Below are 19,857 nucleotides of genomic sequence, written 5' to 3'. Positions count from 1 at the left end.
CAGAAAGCAGTTACTGATAAGAGAATTTCCTCCCTTAACACCCCTAAAACATTTTAGGGATAAAAGTCTCTGAGGGGGGAATGAGACAGGATAATAAGAAGCTATGAAAATTCCTGGGCAAGTAGGATGGGAAACAGACAAGAAAAATTAAAGAAAGCCAAACAGTTGAAGCAACTTACAGCCAGCTGGTGAATCACGAGACCTTATCTCCCGTGAGGACACTGGAGAGCAAATGGTTTATACCTCTCCTCCCTAACCAGATAACATGTAGCTTGCTGGCCATAAGTCAAAGGTGTGGGGGAAAGGAGATTGCCAACATAAAAGGAGAGATAACACTTGAACAAAGGGCAAATGCAGAGAGCTTGGGAAAAAGCTGTTTGGCTCCCCTTTCAGCACCCCCACCCTTACTCTCAAGAGAAATAGCATGGCAATGCTTCCCCCAGGAATGTTTCCCTCATATGAACTTACTTCTGAAAGCTCAAGGGCAGGTGGATATTAGGGTTTTCACTGGTCACCTTGTCACATTGCTGACATCTGACATTAATTAAACCACAATTGTATCCGATCCTTGTCTCTACTCTTTGGCTGAGTGGTGACAGGCAGCACGAGTGCCGAACTCCATTGCTGTCTGGTTTCAATCTCTGTCAACTCCACCATGATGGCTTTAGGAACAGGGCTATCTGTTCAGGGGAGTCCTGCAGCTTGCCTGGACTGGGAAGCCCTGATCCTGAGTCAATATCTCAAGCAGCTGTCTGGCAATTCTGCTGAGGGAAATGTTTGGTCCCAGGACCTTGGTTCTTCCCATATCTCCACCTGTCAGGAAGAGATTGGATTTGTGCTCAAAAAGCTTGCCTTTTTCTGTCCTTTGCCCATCTGGTGGTCTACAGACCAAATCTGGGATAAATTGACATTGCACTGAGCTTTCCATAACAAATACCTGGTAAGCGTTTTCTCTGAGGAATCAAGGACTCCAATGGGTAGGTTCCTGGTATGTATAACCAGGAGCCCCTGACCACCACTCCAGTAATTTGAACCATCTGGGATTCTGTAAGAATTAATAGGAGATGCTCGATGATAGGTACAGATTAGTGCAAAGAAAAATCTCAGCTTCCCATTGTGGGATTTTGTTGGAGCACTCTTCTGGCTTTGCTATATGGATTTTTGGGTATTGTTAGTTTTTCTAGTTGCATACTGCTTTTTAATTGTCTCTTAGTTTTGTTTCTGTTCCCTTCTGTTGTCTCTCTATTGGTATGCTATCTACTGGAAATAAAACTTTTACAAATGAATGTAGAAAGATCAGAGTTAAAACTTACACATAACATAAAAAACACTACCTCCAGGTATCCACAAAACCTTTTATTCCCTGAGAAGCCACTCTCCAGCCCTCACTCTGCTGCCTTAAGTGCCCCTGCCACCTCCCCAATGACTATGAGGTCCAAGTCCCAGACACCTGTCTAAGGCCAGCAGGGCTGGGGTTCACGGGTTTGCTTGGATCTCCCAAGTCAGAAAGACACACTGGGGTGGGTACCTAGTCCAGAGTCACAAGAGCTCAGGGCCACTCGAGGACCTGAACCACCTCCTTCTCTGGGCACTGGGGGAGTGTATGCACTGGCCTTGAGCCCTGTGAAGGCACCTTGGTCCCAATACTGTTCCCTGAGCTCCCTGAGCACAGGTGTGGGGGGCTTGAGTCCCTGCCAGGGGCCCAGACCCTGCGTCACTATAGCCTGAAAAAGATAGCTGCCTCCCCCCCTGCCCAATGTGTCTGCCACTGGAGCACCTGATGCTACAGGCACAGAGGGGGCGGTCTGTGCATGGCCTCTCAGGCCATTCCTACCCTCCAAGGGGCCCAAGGCCCAGGGAAGGGTGGTGAACCCTTCTCCCTGGCTGAAAAGTGCTTCTTGTTTCAGCTGCATGTGCACCCAGGAATTCCTAGTTGGCCTTGAACCCTACCCAGAATACACCCATGATTAAACCACTGCAGGTTCACTACCAAGGAGAGGCTGACCACTGTTTAAGGTCCAGCCCGTGATCAAGGTTGGAGCAGGGATGTGGGACTTTGACTGAAAGGGGCTGGAAGGAGCAGCAGCTGCTGGAACCCTGGCTGAAGTGCTTCTGCCAGTAGCTGCCATGGAAAGAGATGGTCCCTCCAGCTGAGAGTCTAGGGAAAATGATGAACATGGTATGAGCAGTACTGAGTGAGTTTCAAAGGTTGTGTAGGAGCTTGCCACAAAAGTATTCATATTCTCTAGCAAACATTCTGAGGCACTCCCTTGGGCCCTCGGAGGACAAAGTTCTCAGCTTTCCGGGAGGAAGATGTAACCCCTTCCTATGGGGGTGGAGACAGGAGCCTAGAGGCTAGGGGGTCCCCGCACCACCTCCATAGACCCTCGCCTGCTTGCCACAGGTGAGGTTGGCCTGGCTCAGTGCATTCCACATGAGCAGCATCTCATAGGGCAAGAAGCGGTGCACCAGCAGCAGCTCCCGGTAGAAGCAGGGGTTGAAGGAGGACAAACGTGCTGTGGGAGACCTAACGCCGACGGTGCGGATACCGCTGTGTGAGGCGGGCTTCAGGCCCTCCTGCTGCAGGCACATGCCCAGGAAGACGTCATCGATGGGGAGGAGGTCCAGGGTGCGGGCGGCCCGGCCCACGGCGGCCGCCGTGAAGCGGGACAGCAGGAAGCCACCACCTCCACAGTAGGGCGGGTAGTGCTCCTCCTGTGTCACTATCTTTGGCACATAGTACTTGCTCTGGGGGGCCCGGATGGGGCCCACATTCTGGATCAGTTGCCCCACAAAGAGGTGGTGGTCAGGGTTGTGGTCCAGCAGGTAAGAGACCATGTTGTCTGTGTGCGCAAAGACATCGTCGTCCCCGTTGAGCACGAAGCTGGCATTGCTGCACCGAGCCTCCTGCCACTGTAGGAAGAGCACCTGCGGGCGGGCGGGCGGACAGGGCACACAGGCTCAAGGCTGGGACCATCAGCCTCAGGTCCCTGTTGGCCGCCCCAGCCCACAGAGCACAGCTGAGGCTGCGTCCCCGCTGTCAACCCAGCCTGGGGTCAAGGTCCCACCCTGTGGGGTGACCTGAGCAAAAACCCGCTCCTCTCTGTGCCTCAGTTTCCAAGTTTCCTTTTAGGCCGCATCTCAGGACCTGCCTGCAGGAGCATTGGGGTCCATGAAGACGATATTCTGCACAGCGCCAGGAAGACTCACACGCCTGCATTTACTGCCATTCCTTCCCAGTGTGCCTGGCCGAGCGCTGCTGTCATAGAATTGCTGTGTGGTCGTCATCAGACATCCCCCACCCCCAGACTCTGGGCTCCCCCTGGGTGGGGCTGTGTCTCCTACCTGTGCCGTGTTCCCAGCACCGCTGTGGGCCCAGCGCCTCATATGGGTTAGATTCACGTGTGTCAAGTTGTTACTTACCGCGTGCTTTGGTGTTTTGTGTCAAGAAGGGGGCATGTTGAGGGGTCCTGGCCCTTTGCTCACTTTGGTTTCAGTTTCCTCCATAATGACCTTTGCTGCCCCCTTGATGTCTTGAACCCAGACCTGTCTGTGCCTACCAGGAGCAGGAACCTGCACTGGGTGTCTATGCAGATTGCTCCCCCCCCACCCAACCTGGGTGGGTCCTTGGAGCCCCCACTGCCTCCTCTGCATGTGGATTCTCTCTACCTCCCATGGGTTCTTGTCCATCAGAAACGTTTTTGTGGAGTACCCACTGCACAGAGGGGGCCCCATGGGGGGACTCACCAGACAAAAACAGGGTGTGCTCTGTCCAGTACCCTGCATCCCTGCAACCCCGCACCTCATTGCCAATGTTATCTGAGTGCCTGGCACTGGTCCAGGTGACTTCTAAATGTTATCTCATGCAATCCTTACAGAGGTCCTCAGAGGTGGGCGAGTCCAATTAATAACCAATTTCCCTGTTGAGGAAACTGGGGCACAGAGAGGTGAACATCAAGGGTAACATAGAGCCTGAACTTGCACCTGGGTTAGCAGGACCCTGTAGCCAGGCTGGAACCTCTGGCCTCCCCTAGAGATAAGGCCCTCAGATGCCCTGAGGACATTAGAGGGGGTGGCATGGGGTGCAGGGTCTGCTGGTTCCCTTGGGCCCCTCAGAGGAGATGGTGGTGATCTGGGCAGGAAGCTCAGGTGGCCCCAATAAGGTGACTTTCTTTCTGCCAGCCCACCTGCTTGAGTGTGAGGTTGAAGAAGGTGTCGTAGAAGTCCCACTGCAGGATGTCGCCATGAACCCTCGCCTCCAGTGCCAGCAGCTGGTTGACTTTGTGGGCCTCGTGCGGTTCTTGGGCTGTGCCCACCAGAAAGAGACGGCGCAGCCAGCCGCCCCGCACAGCCCGCTCTCGGCCCCAAGTGCGCCGCACCACCTCCCTGCGCTCGTAATTGTGCGGCGAGGACTTGATGACCAGCAGCAGGAAGACCCGCTGTGCGCACTTGCTCAGAGGCGCGTCCTGCAGCAGCGGGAAGTCCCGGCAGTGTCTGTGCAGCAGGAAGTCGCGCACGTGCTTTGGCTGCTCAGCGAAGTCTGGCAGCTGGGCCAGGGAAGTGTTGGCCCTGCAGGGCGCCGGCGTGGTGGGGAGGGTTGGCTCGGGGAGCCAGATCAGAGCCGCGGGGGTGTCCAGTGGCTCTTTCAGTTCCCTGGCAGGGGGCAGCACTGGGGTGGTGACAGGTGCAGACTGAGGAGGAGGCAGAGGAGAGTGAAGGTGCAGAGCACCAGAGCCAGGCCCACCTGTGGCAAGGACCTCGGACACCTCATCCTGGACTGCAGGGTTTGCGATTGATCCGAGGAGATCCCCAGGCGGCTCCAGGGAAAGTAGCAGCCACTGAAGATCCGGATGGGCCGAGCACTTTTCCTGAGCCACCTGTGGACCCCAACACCTGGTTGCAGCTCGCCATCACTCGGGTTGGTAAAATGTTGGAATTCACCCCCATCTTGTCCCCCACACCGTGCCTCTTCCCGCACCCCAGCCCAGCTGGACTCTGACAGAAGCCCAGGCCCTGCCTGGGGTTCCATATTTACAAAGGAAACTGAGGCACGGGAATTCCAACGAGAGCCCCCCAGACTCCGAGTGCCCAGAATTCACCCCCTCCCATATCCAACCTGCTCCTCCTCATGTCCCTGACTCAGAGATGGCCCAGGAGCCTCCCAGGTGGAGGCAGAGAATGCCCTTTGTATCAGGTGCAAGCTGCTGGGATCCTTCCTCCTCCCCTTCAACACCTGCTGCTCTAGAAAGCTCTGAGCTCTGGCATTCTGATACAACCGTTGCCTCTTCTTCTTCATTATTTTAAATGATCTTTTGACCTGAGCGCGGCCCCTGACCCAGCATGTATCAGACAAAACCATCTCCTTTGGCGCCCACCTGCTCCTCCTGGCAAACTCACCTCCACACCCACTCCTCTAGGAAGCCCTCTCCCACCCTTCGGAAAAGTCCTGCTTCCCCGTGGGCACCTCCAGCCCCATCCCCTGATCTGGCTCAGTCCTGATCCTGTGGGGTGACCGTGTCTGGAGTTGTCTCCCCAGACCTGGGGTCCTGGCATCGCCCAGCATGAGGCAGACACGTGGGGAGAGCAGGGAGTGTTTGAATGAGTAAATTTATGAGTAAAAGATTAAATTGACTCAATTTATGTCTGGCAAACCCTTATTCAAACTCAAAATCCCCAGCTCTAATGTCTCCTCTTCCTGAGAGCTTTCCCCCCTCTTCTAGGCACAGCCCTAGGTCTCCCTTGTAAGTCCCTTTCCCAGCTTCCCTGCACCACCTCAGCGCCTTTTTTGCCTGGTAAGGTGGTGTCTGTGCTGTTTTCCTAAATTTGAGGATCTCTTTTCCAGTGCGTCAGGAAGTTCTGGATTGGACCCAAGATAGGACTTACTATTCAGCAAACACTTATTGGCTTATCCCTGAGGGATGCAGACTCTGGAGCCCAAACCCTGGGTTTGAACACCGATTCCATCACGTCCCTGGCTGTGTGCCTTCCACACCCCGGACCTCAGTCTCCTCGGCTGTAAAAGGGGCATCTGAGCAATCCCCAGCTCACGGGACTGTGCACGTGTGAAGGGACCTCTCCAGGACAGACACCTAAGTGGGCATTCAATGAGTGTTTGTTGAATGAATACATGAACCTCAGCACTTACCTCAGCCTTCCTCAGGAGATCTGTGCTGGTCTGGGGTCTCCTCGTTGTCCCCACTGGCACCTGGAACAGTGTGGGGCATTTAGGGCATTTTGGTGGTCCTGCACAAGATGCTTGCACTTCTACATGAGAAAACTGAGGCTTAGAGGTGAGATTTTGCTCCCTTTCCAGGCTCATAACATATGCCCACATCCTAGCTCCAGCTCTGGGGACCCTTTGACCCAGTGCCTCCAACTTGCCAACTCACTGAACCTAGTTTCCAAATCAGAAAAACAAAAGCCAGTATCCCCTGTCCGAGCAGTTAGGAGAGGGCTGATGCCCTTGAAGCAGCCATAGTGCTGCCTGGGGAAGGACATCTTGACCTGGCTCCCGATCATCCTGGGACCCCTGGGCTTCGGCATCCTGCCTGCAAAGTGAGACGGTGTCAGCCGCCAACTCAGGGTTGGCCCCAGCAGGTGCTGAATATCAGTGGTGCTGGGGTCATCATTGCCATCCCCTGGGTTTTGGACGGGGCTATGGAATACTCCGAGGCTGCCAAAAGGAGAGGGGAAGGGTGGGGGTGACAGAGCATCTGGAAGAACCCTATTTGTGTGCACAACAACCTGCGTCCTGGGAAAGGCTAGACGACCAATGGCCTTTTCTCGAAGTCAGCCCTTTGCGAAGTGCCAGCGATGACAATGTTAATATCATCATCAGCCACCGTTATCACCTGTACACTCATGACTGCGCTGAACATCAGGCCTGCGCCATGTCCCGCTGTGGGTTCTGGGTGCTCAGACAACTTGATGAGCGGACTCCTGCACTCAGGGGCCTGACGTGCTGATGGGCGGCAGAGAGGCAGCGAACCAGACAATATCCTGGAGACTCGGCAGTGGAACCGGGGCACTTGCAGGAGAGGGTTTGACCCCTTGCCCGTGGAGGAGTCCTGTGCCTCTCACTCAGCATCTGGGGGTGGCTGTGTTCCAGGGTGAGCTGGGCACAGAGAGGGTGCCCACCTCGCAGAGCTGACACAGCCAGCTGAGGTCAAGGAGAGTTGGCAGGATTTGTGCCCTGACCTGCTGAATCTGAGCGTGATCTCTCACCATAAAGTACCAGTTTGGCCTCCTAGTAGTGCTGGGCTGGTCCCTATTTACAAGGAGCATGAGGAGCTTTTGTAAACAGATCAAAAAGAAGGAAAGCCCAGTAAAGATAAAGCTTTAGATTGGTGTATTACGCAAGTATGAAGGTGGATTTATGCAAACATTCACCTGATGAACATATGGGTGTTGAAGAAGGGTGACTCACCATTTGAACCCCCTGGAACCTCTCTTTGCAGTCCCAGGGCTCATCACAAATGACTCACTGGATGAGCCTGTCCTCCCCTAGAGCAGAATCTCCCCTTCCTAGGACCGGTCCAGGAAGGAATCTGAGGCTGGACTGAGGTTTCTGATTAAATGCCAGCCCTGCCCCAGCTCAACCTCAAAGGGTATCTCTGGGGTCCTCTAGACTGGACCAAGTTCCTCTAGAGCCACGTCTCTCTCCTTTCTGTGACGGGGGTCCACCAGATCCTAAGCAACCCAAACACTCACCCCCAGACATGGTCCAGTCTGCACCTCCTCTGTTTCTCTCCTCTGTCGTCTGAAAGGAAAAGTAGTATGATATTAGATTTTATGGCTAGTCCCAGTCCCACCTTTTGGAGGAGTACTTGTGTATTTGAACTTTGTGTTTCGCTTCAGAGTATGTTTTTCTGTTTTGAAAAGGAGCGGCTCAGTCTCGATCCCATCAGAGTCCATTAGGTCACATTTTAGCTGATTGGTCAACTTACAGCTAGCTATAAGTCACTAATTAATTAGAATTGTTTTGCCAAAGGTCTAGAAAATAGAATAAGATCTCTTATGTGTTAGCTTCATGGTGTACCTCATAAGGATTCTACTTAGAAAGGATTTGAAGTGATGTTTTAAAGAGAAGGAAATGATCTCACACCCATGCCCCTCCCCACCTCTGCACCAGCCCTGGAAAAATAAGGCAATTAATGCTAATCTCCAAATTCTGTGCTGGTTGCCAAAGCAGCAGGGGAGACTTTCTTCTCAATGGGAGAGAAAGAAAATGGTACTTTTTAAAAAAGATTTTATTTATTTATTTTCATTGAGTGGGTGAAGGAGGGAGAAAGAAGAGACAAACAAAAATGTGAGAAACATCAATTGGTTGCCTGTGGCACACCCCCAGATGGAGACCTGGACTGCAACCCAGGCATGTGCCCTGACTGGAATCGAACCAGTGACCTTTTGGTTCACAGGCTGACACTCAACCCACTGCAGCACACAAGCCAGTGTGAAAGAACAGCACTTTTAAACTCAAACCACTTTCATCTCAAGCCTGATATCTCCCCTGTGCCTCCTCCAGGCTCTTTAAAGTTGTCAAGGACAAAAAAGTAAGAACTATCTCAAATGTTTCTTCAGGATTATATGATCTGGAAAATATTGATATTAAAGCTGCTTTAAGTTTAATATCTTTTAAAATGATTGCTCTGGTTGGTCTGGCTCAGTGAATTGAGCACTCACCTGTGCATCAAAGGTTGCCAGTTTGATTTCCGGTCAGGACACATGCCCAGGTTGTGGGCCAGGTGGGCAAGCAATTGATGTTTCTCTCCCTCTCTTTTTCCCTACCTTCTCCTCTCTCTAAAAATAAATAATAAAATCTTTTAAAAAATAAAGTTATTAACATCAAATATATGTTCATTTTGCCAGGGTTTGCAGAAATAAGTTCATTTATTTACCTCTGTTACAAAATGTGTCAATAAAGTGGCTTGGGTAGCAATTGATTTTAAAATCTCATAAAGTTGTTAAAAACTAATAAACAGATATAACTAAAGTGAAGAGTTTTTGATAAAAATTTTCAGTAGTAATTATGTATATACCTAAACATAATTTTCAAAAGTCTTTGGTGACTAGGAATTTTGGAGTTTTGCTGGGTTAAATGGTGAAAGTTATTAAATATCTAGATATTTTGAAATAACAGGAAACTGAAACATTAATTGATCCGAGTTTGCCTTCCTTGGCTTCTTATTAAAGAGAAGCTAGAAGATGAATTTGTATCTGTTATTGAAGATATCTTGTACTTTATTTGAAGTATGTCTCTTGAAAATGTGAGTGTGTTTGCCAATGACACAACCTGTTTCTAGAAGTTATATAACATGTTCATAAACGTATCAATCTAAAGAATATTAATTACTTTTAGTTGTCACTAAAAATCAGGACTTCTGAGAATTAAGAATTTTAGTTAAGTTGGAAAGAAATTGCATGGTTTGGTAATAAAAGTTGTAAGGCAAGGATCCCCAGTCTCGGATCATGGCCCGGGACTGGTCCGTGACCTTTTTGGGACCAGGCAGTGAGCAAAGCTCACCTGAACTCCACCTCCTGTCTCCACCCCCTTCCATGGAAAAATTGTCTTCCACAAAACCGGTCCATGCTGCCAGAAAGGTTGGGGACTGCTGGAATAAGGTATAAAAATACTTGTTGAAAAAAGGAAAACATAATTTGTTCTGAAGTTACTTCTTTCTGAGTGAGTTAAAGAGAAGCAAACTAAAGAAGACCCAGTAGTAGAGGGTCTGTGTAAGTCGAAGGTTTGTGAAGAGAGATCTTGAGAGGAAATTATGTAAGTAATCAGAATAATAAATCTATTTAGATGAATGGATCTAAGTATCAGAGGCAAGCTAATACAGAATTTGTTTGGTTCTTTCTCAGCCTGTTAAAAGGGAAAATGTTTTTACTGTATCTGTCTAGAAAGCAAAGATTCTTTATATTTAAGAAAGTATCTATGTGTTATATTGTGTTAATCAGCTACTTGATTACTCAAAAACTCATATTCTTTATTGTAAGAAATAAATTTTGCTAGCCTATATTCATGTTTGATATCTTGTCACCTTGGGTAAATAAATAATTTAACATTGTTTCATAATGATATATAATCTTTTGGTCAAGTATATTTTATAACCTCCTCAGTGCTTAAATTTTAAAGAATTTTAAAAAGTTATATTTTATTGATTATGCTATTACAGTACTCCCAGTTTTTTCCCCTTTACTCCCCCCTATCAGCAACACAACTCCCTTAGGCAATCCCAACATCCCTGTTCATGTCCATGGGTCATGCGTATAGGTTCTTTGACTACTCCATTTCCCTATAGTGTACTTTATATCCCCATAGCTATTGTGTAACTACTTATTTGTACTTCTTAATCCCCTCACCTCTTCACTCATTCCCCCACAACCCCTTCCTGTCTGGCAAACATCAAAACACTCTGTATCAGTAATTCTGTCTCTGTTCTTCATCTTTGCTTATTTTGATTCTTACAATCAATTGTTGATAGATATATATTTATTGCCATTTTATTATTCATAATTTTGATCTCCTTTTTCTTATATAAGTCCATTTAACATTTCATGTAATAATGGTTTGGTGATAATGAACTCCTTTGGTTTTTTCTTGTCCAGGAAGCTCTTTATCCTTTGATTCTAAATGATAGCTTTGCTGGGTAGTGTATTCTTGGCTGTAGGTCTCCACTTTTCCTGACGTTGAATATTTCTTACCAATCGCCAGTCCCTTCTAGCATGCAAAGTTTCTTTTGAGAAATCAGCTGACAGTCTTATGGGAACTCAGCTGTAGGTAACTAACTGCTTTTCTCTTGCTGCCTTTAAGATTCTCTCTTTACCTTTAACCTTTGGCATTTTACATATGATGTGTCTGGGAGTGGGCCTCTTTGCATCCATCTTTTTTGGGATCCTCTGTGCTTCCTGGACTTGCAAGGTCTGTTAAATTAGGGAACTTTTCTTTCATTGTTTTTTTCTTTAAATACATTTCCAATATTTTGCTCTTTCTCTCCTCCTTCTGGTACCCCTATGATGCAAATATTGGACCTCTTGAAGTCCAACATTTGTCCCTGAGGCTTCTTACACTATCCTTGTTTTTTTGGATTCTGTTTTTTTGTTTTGTTGTTTTTGCTCTGATTGGTTGTTTTTTGTTTTGTTTTTGCTCCTTATGTCCCAAATCATTGGTCTGATGCTCGGCTTCATCCACACTACTGTTGTTTCCCTGTACAATGTTGGTGATTTCAATTGGTGTGTCCTTTGCTTCTGACTGGCTCTTTTTTGTGCTGTTGAGGTCCTCACTAAGTTCCTTGAGCATCCTTATAACCAGTGTTCTGAACTCTGTATCTGATAGGTTGCTTATCTCCATTTTGTTTAACTCTTTTTCTGGAGTTTTGGTCTGTCCTTTCATTGGGGTCTTGTTTCTTTGTCTCCTTGTTTTGGCAGCCTCCCTGTGTTTGTTTCTATGTATTAGGTAGAGCTGCTTTGACTCCATGTCTTGGTAGTGTTACCTAATGTAGTAGGTGTCCTGCAGGGTCCAATGGCACAGCCTCTCCCTCACCCAAGCTAAGTACTCAAGGTGTGCCCTTTGTATGGTCTGAGTACACATGTGGGCTCTTGTAGTTGAGCCTTGATTGCTGTTGGTGGGTCAATGAGAGGGATTTACCTAGGCCAGTCAGCTGCAAGGACTGGCTGTGACCACTGACCACCAACTTCCACCCTCTGTGGATGATCAGCTGTGCAGGGGCAGGATGGTGGTTCTCCAACATGGTCTATAGCTGTCCACTGGGTGCACAGTTTCTGGGGTTTCCTGGGGTTACACCTGTGTTCTGCCCAGGGCCACTCTGCATGAGTTATAAAGCAATCTGAGATGGTTGCTACGTGTGCTGGGCTTGGAGATTCCCAGGTAAAGCCAAACTGTGAATCTAGGCTGGATGATACTAGTTCCAGGCCTGTGGCCACTTAGCAAGACATACAGGATGTTGCTTGTTTGATAGGTTTTACAAAGTTCTGAAGCATGAACCAAGACCAACAATTCATATAGAAAAGTCACAGTTAACAGTTTGGGGGGGGGGGCTTGTATGTTGGGTGGGATGGAATCTCAGAGGATTTCCAGAGCAGGGCAAACAGTTTTAGCCAAGTTGATGGAGTCTCAGATATGGTAGCCCCCTGCCAGCTCTGTGGCTCTTTGTGGGGAGGCTCAGAAAAGAGATGACCTCTGCCCACTTTTTCATCTGAGAGAAAGTTGTCCCTCATCTCCTGCCTTTGATGCCAGACACTTTGGTTCCTCCTTGTATGCAACTGGTACCTTTCAGGTTGCTACCCTGGTGCTAGAGTTCAGAGGAAGTGAGTCTGAGTAAGTCCGTGTGTGAGTTCTTTAAGGCTGGGGTCCCCTATTTCCCTCCTCTCCATCTGTAGATGTCACTTTAATTACTGCCTAAGCTCTACCTCCTCTCTTCTACCCTCCTCCCTGGCTTGAGCTCTGCCTCCTGTCTCCCTACCCCGACCCTGGTCCATGGAAAAATTGTTTTCCATAAAACCAGTCCCTGGTGCCAAAAAGGTTGGGGATACTGCTTAAAGGAAACTGCTCAGGACTACATGAGTTTCTTCCACCAACTCAATCTCTGCTATTTTTTGGAGTCAGAAGTTATGGGGACTTATCTTCTTGGCACTAGAATGCTGGGCTGGTGGTCATGGTGTGGGACTCAGTCCCCTTGCTCCCAAGATATCCCTCCTAAATTTTTATCTACCACACATGAATAGGGGACTAGCCCATTCCATGTTTTCATGTTTCTGACCAGTCTGGATGGATGTGGTTTCTTTAATTCCATACTGTCAAACTTTCATTAACCTCAATTTCAATGGTTCTAAGAGACGGTTGTTCTATATTTTAGTTGCAATTTTGATATGTTTTGCAAAGAGGTGAGCCATGTTTACCAGAAGTCCAAGAAATTTTTCAATGCCTAAAATTGGTTTTGCGTCATTTCAATGTGTCCCTGCAATGCCTCAGGGATTTGTTCTTTCTCCATGTTAAGAACCTTTGAGCCCTGGCTGCTGTGGCTCAGTGGACTGAGTGCCAGCCTGCAAACCAAAGGGTTACTGGTTTGACTCCCAGTCGGGGTACATGACTGGGTTGTGGACTAGGTCCCCAGTTGAGGGCATGTGAAAGGCAACCACACACTAATGTTCCTCTCCCTCTCTTTCTCCCTCCCTTCCAATCTAAAAATTAAAAAAATCTTTAAATAAAAAAAGAAACTTTGAACTAATTATATATATTTAATGTTTCAAGTACATGGGAAGCTTGTCAAATAATGAAACAATAAGTATGTTCTATTTGTATACACATATTTTATTATTAATGTAGATGTTCAAAAGATTATATAAAAATCTCCAAGATTCATAATGTTCAGATATAAAATTTATAATTTTAGTTTTATCTTAAAATGTTGTTATAGTCAAATCTGTAAGTTTTTCACTTTAAAGATTTTATTTATTTATGTATTTTTTGTCATTTGAAGACAGCCATTGTTTTACTCTAATGCATTTGAAAAAATATACTATGTCTTTGGAAGGGTTTATGAAAAGGACTCTGATATACTCTAATTTTCTCTAAATTACAGGTGTCAAAGCTGGTCATATTTTTGAAGTAAGTGAAGATTTACACAACTCCAAGAAATAACTGGATTCATGTAAATACTGGCAAATCACCAAGGCAAACAAAATAAATTATGGGAAATAATAAACTGAAGGCAACTGTGGCTTTATAACTTTTTGTTGCGAAGTATCGCTAACTCATAATCTTTTGTTTTTCAGACATAAGAAAAGTAATTTTTTCTTAAAGCTATTTGGTAATTTACACTTTCACAGGATATACTGAGGCACTTATATTTTTCTCCCTACCTGATCCCTCCGGAATTTTGAAACTCTTAATGGATGAGTATTATTATTTCCATGGCAATATGTATGTTTGCAAAAATCCAGTAGGAATCTGATTTCTACATAACAGGACACATAAAGCCAGTTTCTAATTGTGGTTTTATTAAGCAAGTCTTTGTCTGGTATGTCATGATCAAAAGATCCATGCCTGGACTCTGGATGTCACCAGAAAGCCCTAAGGAATTAAGACTGATTTTCAAAGCCAGTAAGAGCCCATGGCAGAAATGGCCTGGTACCTTGCTTGGCCACATGGTTCATGGCAGTCTTTCCAGGTAGGGAACGAAGGTTGCTTTCCTGAAAGATGGCATGGAAAGAACCTCAGGAACCTCATGGAAAGAACCTGAGGAATACACCCAAACCTATCAGTATTGCAGGCAAAGCAGATGCAACTGTGTGGCTTTGTTGCTGTGCCCTGAGGGCTGACTGAAGCTCACTGTAAAGGTTCCTTCTGAAATTCCAGCAAAGCAGATTTGAAGGAGCCTATATGATCAATTACTCTTCTTGTTGTGTTTATGCAAATAATCAGGCCACATTGAGACTGGACTTAACGCAGTCTCTTTGATGAAAATGAGGCTGATTTTAGGGAGAGAAATTGTGTTTCAATGGAAATCACCATGCCTAATTTGTCACCCTCAAACTGAGTTGGATCCTGAATTTTTCTAGTGTTCTTTGAAACTAATGCTTCATTTTTCTTCCGTCCTTTTAATTGGAATTATTGAGAACTACTGATGCAGTGTCAACCATACAGTCAGTGTCACCAGAGACATTTAAACTGCAGATAAAGAGGACCTATCAGATCGTCATGCTGAATTTCATTCCAGCAAAAACCTTGCATTTGGAAGTCTTCTCATCCGACACTCTTGCAGATTCAGAACTGGTTTATGATTTGCTGTGTTCATTAACTTTTGTGTTCTTTCTGTTTTCATAGAGTGCATACCATGACCTTATTTAATCTAGTTGCTTATTTACACAGTATAGGCCTCCCTTTAGAAGCACATTGGCATCACCACCTCTTGAAATGAGACTCAGTGATTTGGGTGAAGGGATGTGTTGTCAGGACTAGGTGGTTGAATTGCATACAATTCCATATCAAAATGATGATGCTCTGAGGATTCCAGCCTACCTCTACTTTGGAAGAATCAGCTCACAGCCTCTGGGTTTGAATCTCAGATCCCATTCCCGTGTGTCCCTTAGATCAGCAGGAAGAGACTTCTATACCCTATGTGGCAGGAACACACACGACCCTTGATTGCAGAAAGCAGTTACTGATAAGAGAATTTCCTCCCTTAACACCCCTAAAACATTTTAGGGATAAAAGTCTCTGAGGGGGGAATGAGACAGGATAATAAGAAGCTATGAAAATTCCTGGGCAAGTAGGATGGGAAACAGACAAGAAAATTAAAGAAAGCCAAACAGTTGAAGCAACTTACAGCCAGCTGGTGAATCACGAGACCTTATCTCCCGTGAGGACACTGGAGAGCAAATGGTTTATACCTCTCCTCCCTAACCAGATAACATGTAGCTTGCTGGCCATAAGTCAAAGGTGTGGGGGAAAGGAGATTGCCAACATAAAAGGAGAGATAACACTTGAACAAAGGGCAAATGCAGAGAGCTTGGGAAGAAGCTGTGTGGCTCCCCTTTCAGCACCTCCCCCCTTACTTCCAAGCAAACAGCACTTTTGTGGTCCCACTAAGAAAGCTACCCTCTCAATTCCCATGTTTCCCCTATATGAACTTGCTTCAGAAATCTCAAAGGAAGGTTGGAACCTAGCTAAAGATGTGATTGTACTAATAGTAATAACAGTTATTATTCATATGGTTATGATGATGGCTGAGTTCTCTGGGCACCCACTTAATGGCCATAGGGCTTACTGACCGACGTCACCTTCAGCACTGTCACCCATACCATGAGCTCCGCTTGACATCCTAGGGAAAGTGAGGCTCAGAAACCTAAAGTCACTCACTTGAGGTCCCCAGTGGCCAGGAGCAGTCTAATCATTGAAGCTTCTGCCTGCTGAACACCTTGTACATCCTCATGGGAGCTGGGTCATTGCCCTCCCTCACAGTGGGGAAACTGAGGCATGTCTAGGGACCAGGAGCAACTTGCCCGAGCCACACTGAGGCTGAGGGACCTGAACCCCGAGGAAGCCATGAGCTGAGGTCTTCAGGTCTGAATGTGGCCAAGTGTCTGGTAGGGCTCGGGGCAATGGGTGAGACTGGCGGTCAGCAGCGGCTCCCTCAAGTAACAGGAATAAAGCGCACCTGGGGCCCCCGAGTCTATTCTTCTCCATATCAGTGCCCCTAACAATCTCACCAATGACAATGACAGTAATCATAATGGCCAGAGCACACAGAACCCTCCACTACTCCTTTCGATCCTGCCCTATTCTTGTAAGAGAGCAGCGAGGGAACTGGGGTCCAAGGTATCCTCATTGTGTCCTTCAGGACAGTGCAGGGAACAGAAATGCCAGAGACGCAGGTGGCCTCTGTCTCCCCCGCCCCCAGGTGTGGGGGAGACTTCCTTCCCGGCCAGGTCTGAAGACGGCGTTACTGTTAGAGATGACGGAGGACGAAAGGGGTTTTGAGACCGGGTAAGGAGATGGGCCCCAGCATCTCCTGGCAGGTTCACAGTAAACGCCCCGCAGAGACCCCACCTAGAGTTCCCCAAGAACCCGCACTCCCTCCCTTCCACCAGGGGGTCAACCAGGCCGCGGGAAACCCCAAACACTCACCCCCCCACCACCGTCCAATCTGCGACCCTTACTCCTGGCGACTAGAAGGAAGAGTTTCACCTGAGCGCGAGTCCCCGCCCTCTCCCTCCAGCCCCCGCCAGGCCACGCCTTCCCGCCAGCCAGCCCCCTGCCCCGCCACACTGCTAGGGCCAGATTTCCCGTTGCCGGGTGAGGTCCCCGCCTCTCGCCCTTCCTTCTTCCCTCCCCGGCCCCGCCCCTTCCCCTCAAGGGCTTGGCTCCATCCACCACCTGTGCCTTTCGTGGCCTCCACTGTCCTCTGTGGCTCACGATTCTACCTGAGACCAACCCGCAGTCAGATAGTGAGCTCCCCTCCACTGGTGGTGTGCAAGCCCAGCCCTGTCAGCCCCTGGCATAGGGCCCCGCCTCCCCCAGCGCTGGTCCACCTTGCGTTCAGTGAAGAAAGGGCCGAAAGGGGGCAGGAAGCAGTTTGAATCCAGTGGCCTTTCGGGTCTCTGCAGGGGATCGGAGAGTTGCCAACCCTAAAAACCCGAGACCCCAGACACCGGAGGTCACCGGCTAGCATTCGGGAAGATTCCATAAGTTGCAAGTCCGATTTCCAGATTCTTGGGGTTGGGGCTGCTGAAGGTTCAAACCCACCCCCACTCGGTGCTGCGGGCATCTGCGTGTCTGGAGGTTTGTAGTGCTGACTGTCGGGGGTCAGATCTGGGTCCACAGGGCGCCAGGCGACGGCTCTAGTCGCCCATCGTGTTCCTTTTCGAGGGATGGAGGCAGGTCCTCAGTTTCCCCGTGTGGAGCCCTGGCCGCCCATTCTCCCTCACCACGATTTCAGTTCGGAGCCCTCCCCCCACCCTGTGGAGCCCTGGGTTCCCTGAGTTCCTGGGCACCCTAAAGGAGACAGAATCCAACTCAAAGGTCTGGTGTTGAGGGAGTGGGTGGTCCCGCTGGCCCCCCCACACCAGACAGAGCCCCTCCCGAGGTGTCACGGGGAAATGCGCACCACCCTTATCCTGCATCCAGGGTGGAGGAAGTGAGTTCTGTACACGACCAGCCGCACCCTGCCCCAGGAAGCTGAGGCTCGTCTTGTCAGGGGGTTCCGGGCAGGGAGGACCCAGAGTGGCTCCAAAGCTCCCAGGGCAGATTCTGAGGCTGCAGGGCCCTGGTTCAAGCCTGGACTGTTGTTACCATATGACTCAGCACTCACACTCCTAGGTCCCCATCCAGAGGACCCAGAACAGGCGCTCACACCCACCCTTGCAGCTGGTGTTCAGAGTGGCACTAGTCACATCTCCAAAAGGCAGTCACAGCCACGGTGTCCACCAGCTGATGAGGCGTGAGCAAAGTGTGGCTCACACACACGGGAATATCACTCGGCCACAAAGAGGACTGAAGCACTGACACAAGCTGCAACGTGGGTGAACCTGAAAGACGTCCTGCTGAGTGACAGGAGCCAGACACAAAAGGCCACACATGGTCTAATTCCATTTATGCAGAAGGTCCAGAACAGGCACGTCTGTAGAGACAGCAAGCCAGATTAGGTAGTTGGGCCTGGGGGAGGGGGACCGGGGAATGCCTGCCCATGGGAATGGGCTCTCCTTTGGAGGTGATGGAATGTTCTGGAACTAGAGGTCGTTAGCAGAAAAATAATATCGACTAGGTGTTTTGTCACCCAGGATTTGTTTGGGAAAAGAGAGGGTGGCAACCCAGTACACACAGGCACAGCTAGCCAAATGCTCACTCTGGCCTGCGCGCCAAGGTGGAGGAGGACTGTTTCTGTGAGGGAGAAGGAAGTTGAGAGAAAGGGAAGTTAGAACCATGGAGCTTATCATGAACACGGAGTCTTTCTGCAGGGCCCTAGGGTGCAGGGTTCTCACGGTCACTCAGAGTACAAGAACTCCCATGAGCACCAGCTCTTCCCACAGGCCTTCACACCGATACTGTGTGCTCCAAGTGCCCCACCCGGGCCACATGTAGATGATTTGTCTTGGTATGTGAATGTCATATTAATGTTCTAAGAAGCCCTAGCTAGGCTACTCACCCACTGGGGTGGCTCCAGGCAAGTGACCTAATCCCTTTGGGCCCCACTGTGAGGTTGGGCTTCCCAGGCATGGGAGACGGGGAACCATAAAATGCCAGCCTTCCTGCCCTGGCAAGTCAAAGGGGTGTCCCATCCTTCCTCCTGGCCCACGTCACACAGCTCTACAGGTCCAGGCAGCTAGGAGCCCACACTTCACAAACGCCTTCTGTGTTAGAAGATACCGAACCTCCCTTGTGACCCAAGAAAGCCAACCCAAGCCACTGGGAGGTGGTGATAAACAGTGTCCCCTCAGGCAGGGGCCTACGACATGGACATAGCACCCCAGTCACTCAATCACACAGGGACCAGCAAAGGGACCATCTGGGGGGGGTGCTGACGCCACTGAGAGTACACACACGCACGCCTGCATGCACGCACACGTATGCAAAGACTGGGGATGGAGGGGAAGCACCCACAGGGTCAGATGTTTGATTCTGGCTCCTCAGCGGGGCTGAGACCCAGCAGTGAGGCGGGCCCCGCCTCTGCTGGCTCCACGGTCCTGTTGGCGGCAGGAAAGTGTGCGGCTGAAGCAGTCGGTGCCTGAGATGCCTCATTTAATTTGAGCTGACTGCCCCCCCGCCGCCCCCCCCCATGAAAGCAGTGTTGATGTGTGCTGAGCTGCCCCAGCCAGACTGCTCCCAGCTTCCCAGACAAAGACACTGAGGCACAGCCAGAACCCCCTTTCCTGTTTGTTTTTTTAAGATTTTCATTTATTTATTTTTTCAAGAAAGGAGAAGGGAGGGAGAAAGAGGAAGAGAAATATTGACATGTGACAGAAGCATCAATCCATTGCTTCCTGCACGCCCCCAACCAGGGTTGCTGGGACCTGATCCACAGCCCAGGCATGTGCCCTGACTGGGAGCAGAACCAGCGACCTTTCAGTTGTGGGAAAATACCCAACACGCTGAGCCACACCAGCCAGGGCCCCCTTCTCTCTTCGGAAGACAGGGTGGGAGGATCAGAGACCACAGGCCGAACCCCGCTTCCTGAGTCCCATCTGGCCCCTGCTTGGTCCCTGAGGTCTGCACAGCCTCACACCTAGGCTTGCAGGGTCCTCACTTGTCCGCTAGGACACAGGACTTCCCACTGAGCTCAGACCTCTCCCTGCCACAGTGTGCTGGTGACCGTGGCTGTCCTGGGCCTTGAGCAG

At 49.2% G+C, this 19,857-nt stretch overlaps 1 protein-coding gene across 1 annotated transcript; it reads right to left on the bottom strand.

The window, feature by feature from the left end:
* Nucleotides 1-1,697: 1,697 nt before the first annotated feature.
* On the bottom strand, nt 1,698-15,133 carry LOC123828315 (N-acetyllactosaminide beta-1,3-N-acetylglucosaminyltransferase 3-like). The gene is given in 6 exon segments (XM_045853160.1): nt 1,698-2,928; nt 4,188-4,673; nt 4,676-4,877; nt 6,146-6,205; nt 7,711-7,759; nt 15,044-15,133. Coding segments are annotated over 3 exon segments (1,155 nt in total). The 5' UTR covers nt 4,772-4,877; nt 6,146-6,205; nt 7,711-7,759; nt 15,044-15,133; the 3' UTR covers nt 1,698-2,355.
* Between the last annotated feature and the right edge of the window lie 4,724 nt (nt 15,134-19,857).

The sequence above is a fragment of the Phyllostomus hastatus genome, unplaced genomic scaffold (genome assembly GCF_019186645.2).
Source record: "Phyllostomus hastatus isolate PE091 unplaced genomic scaffold, TTU_PhHast_1.1 phas_contig_98, whole genome shotgun sequence".
NCBI lineage: Eukaryota > Metazoa > Chordata > Mammalia > Chiroptera > Phyllostomidae > Phyllostomus > Phyllostomus hastatus.
This window is presented reverse-complemented; position numbering and strand designations above follow the sequence as displayed.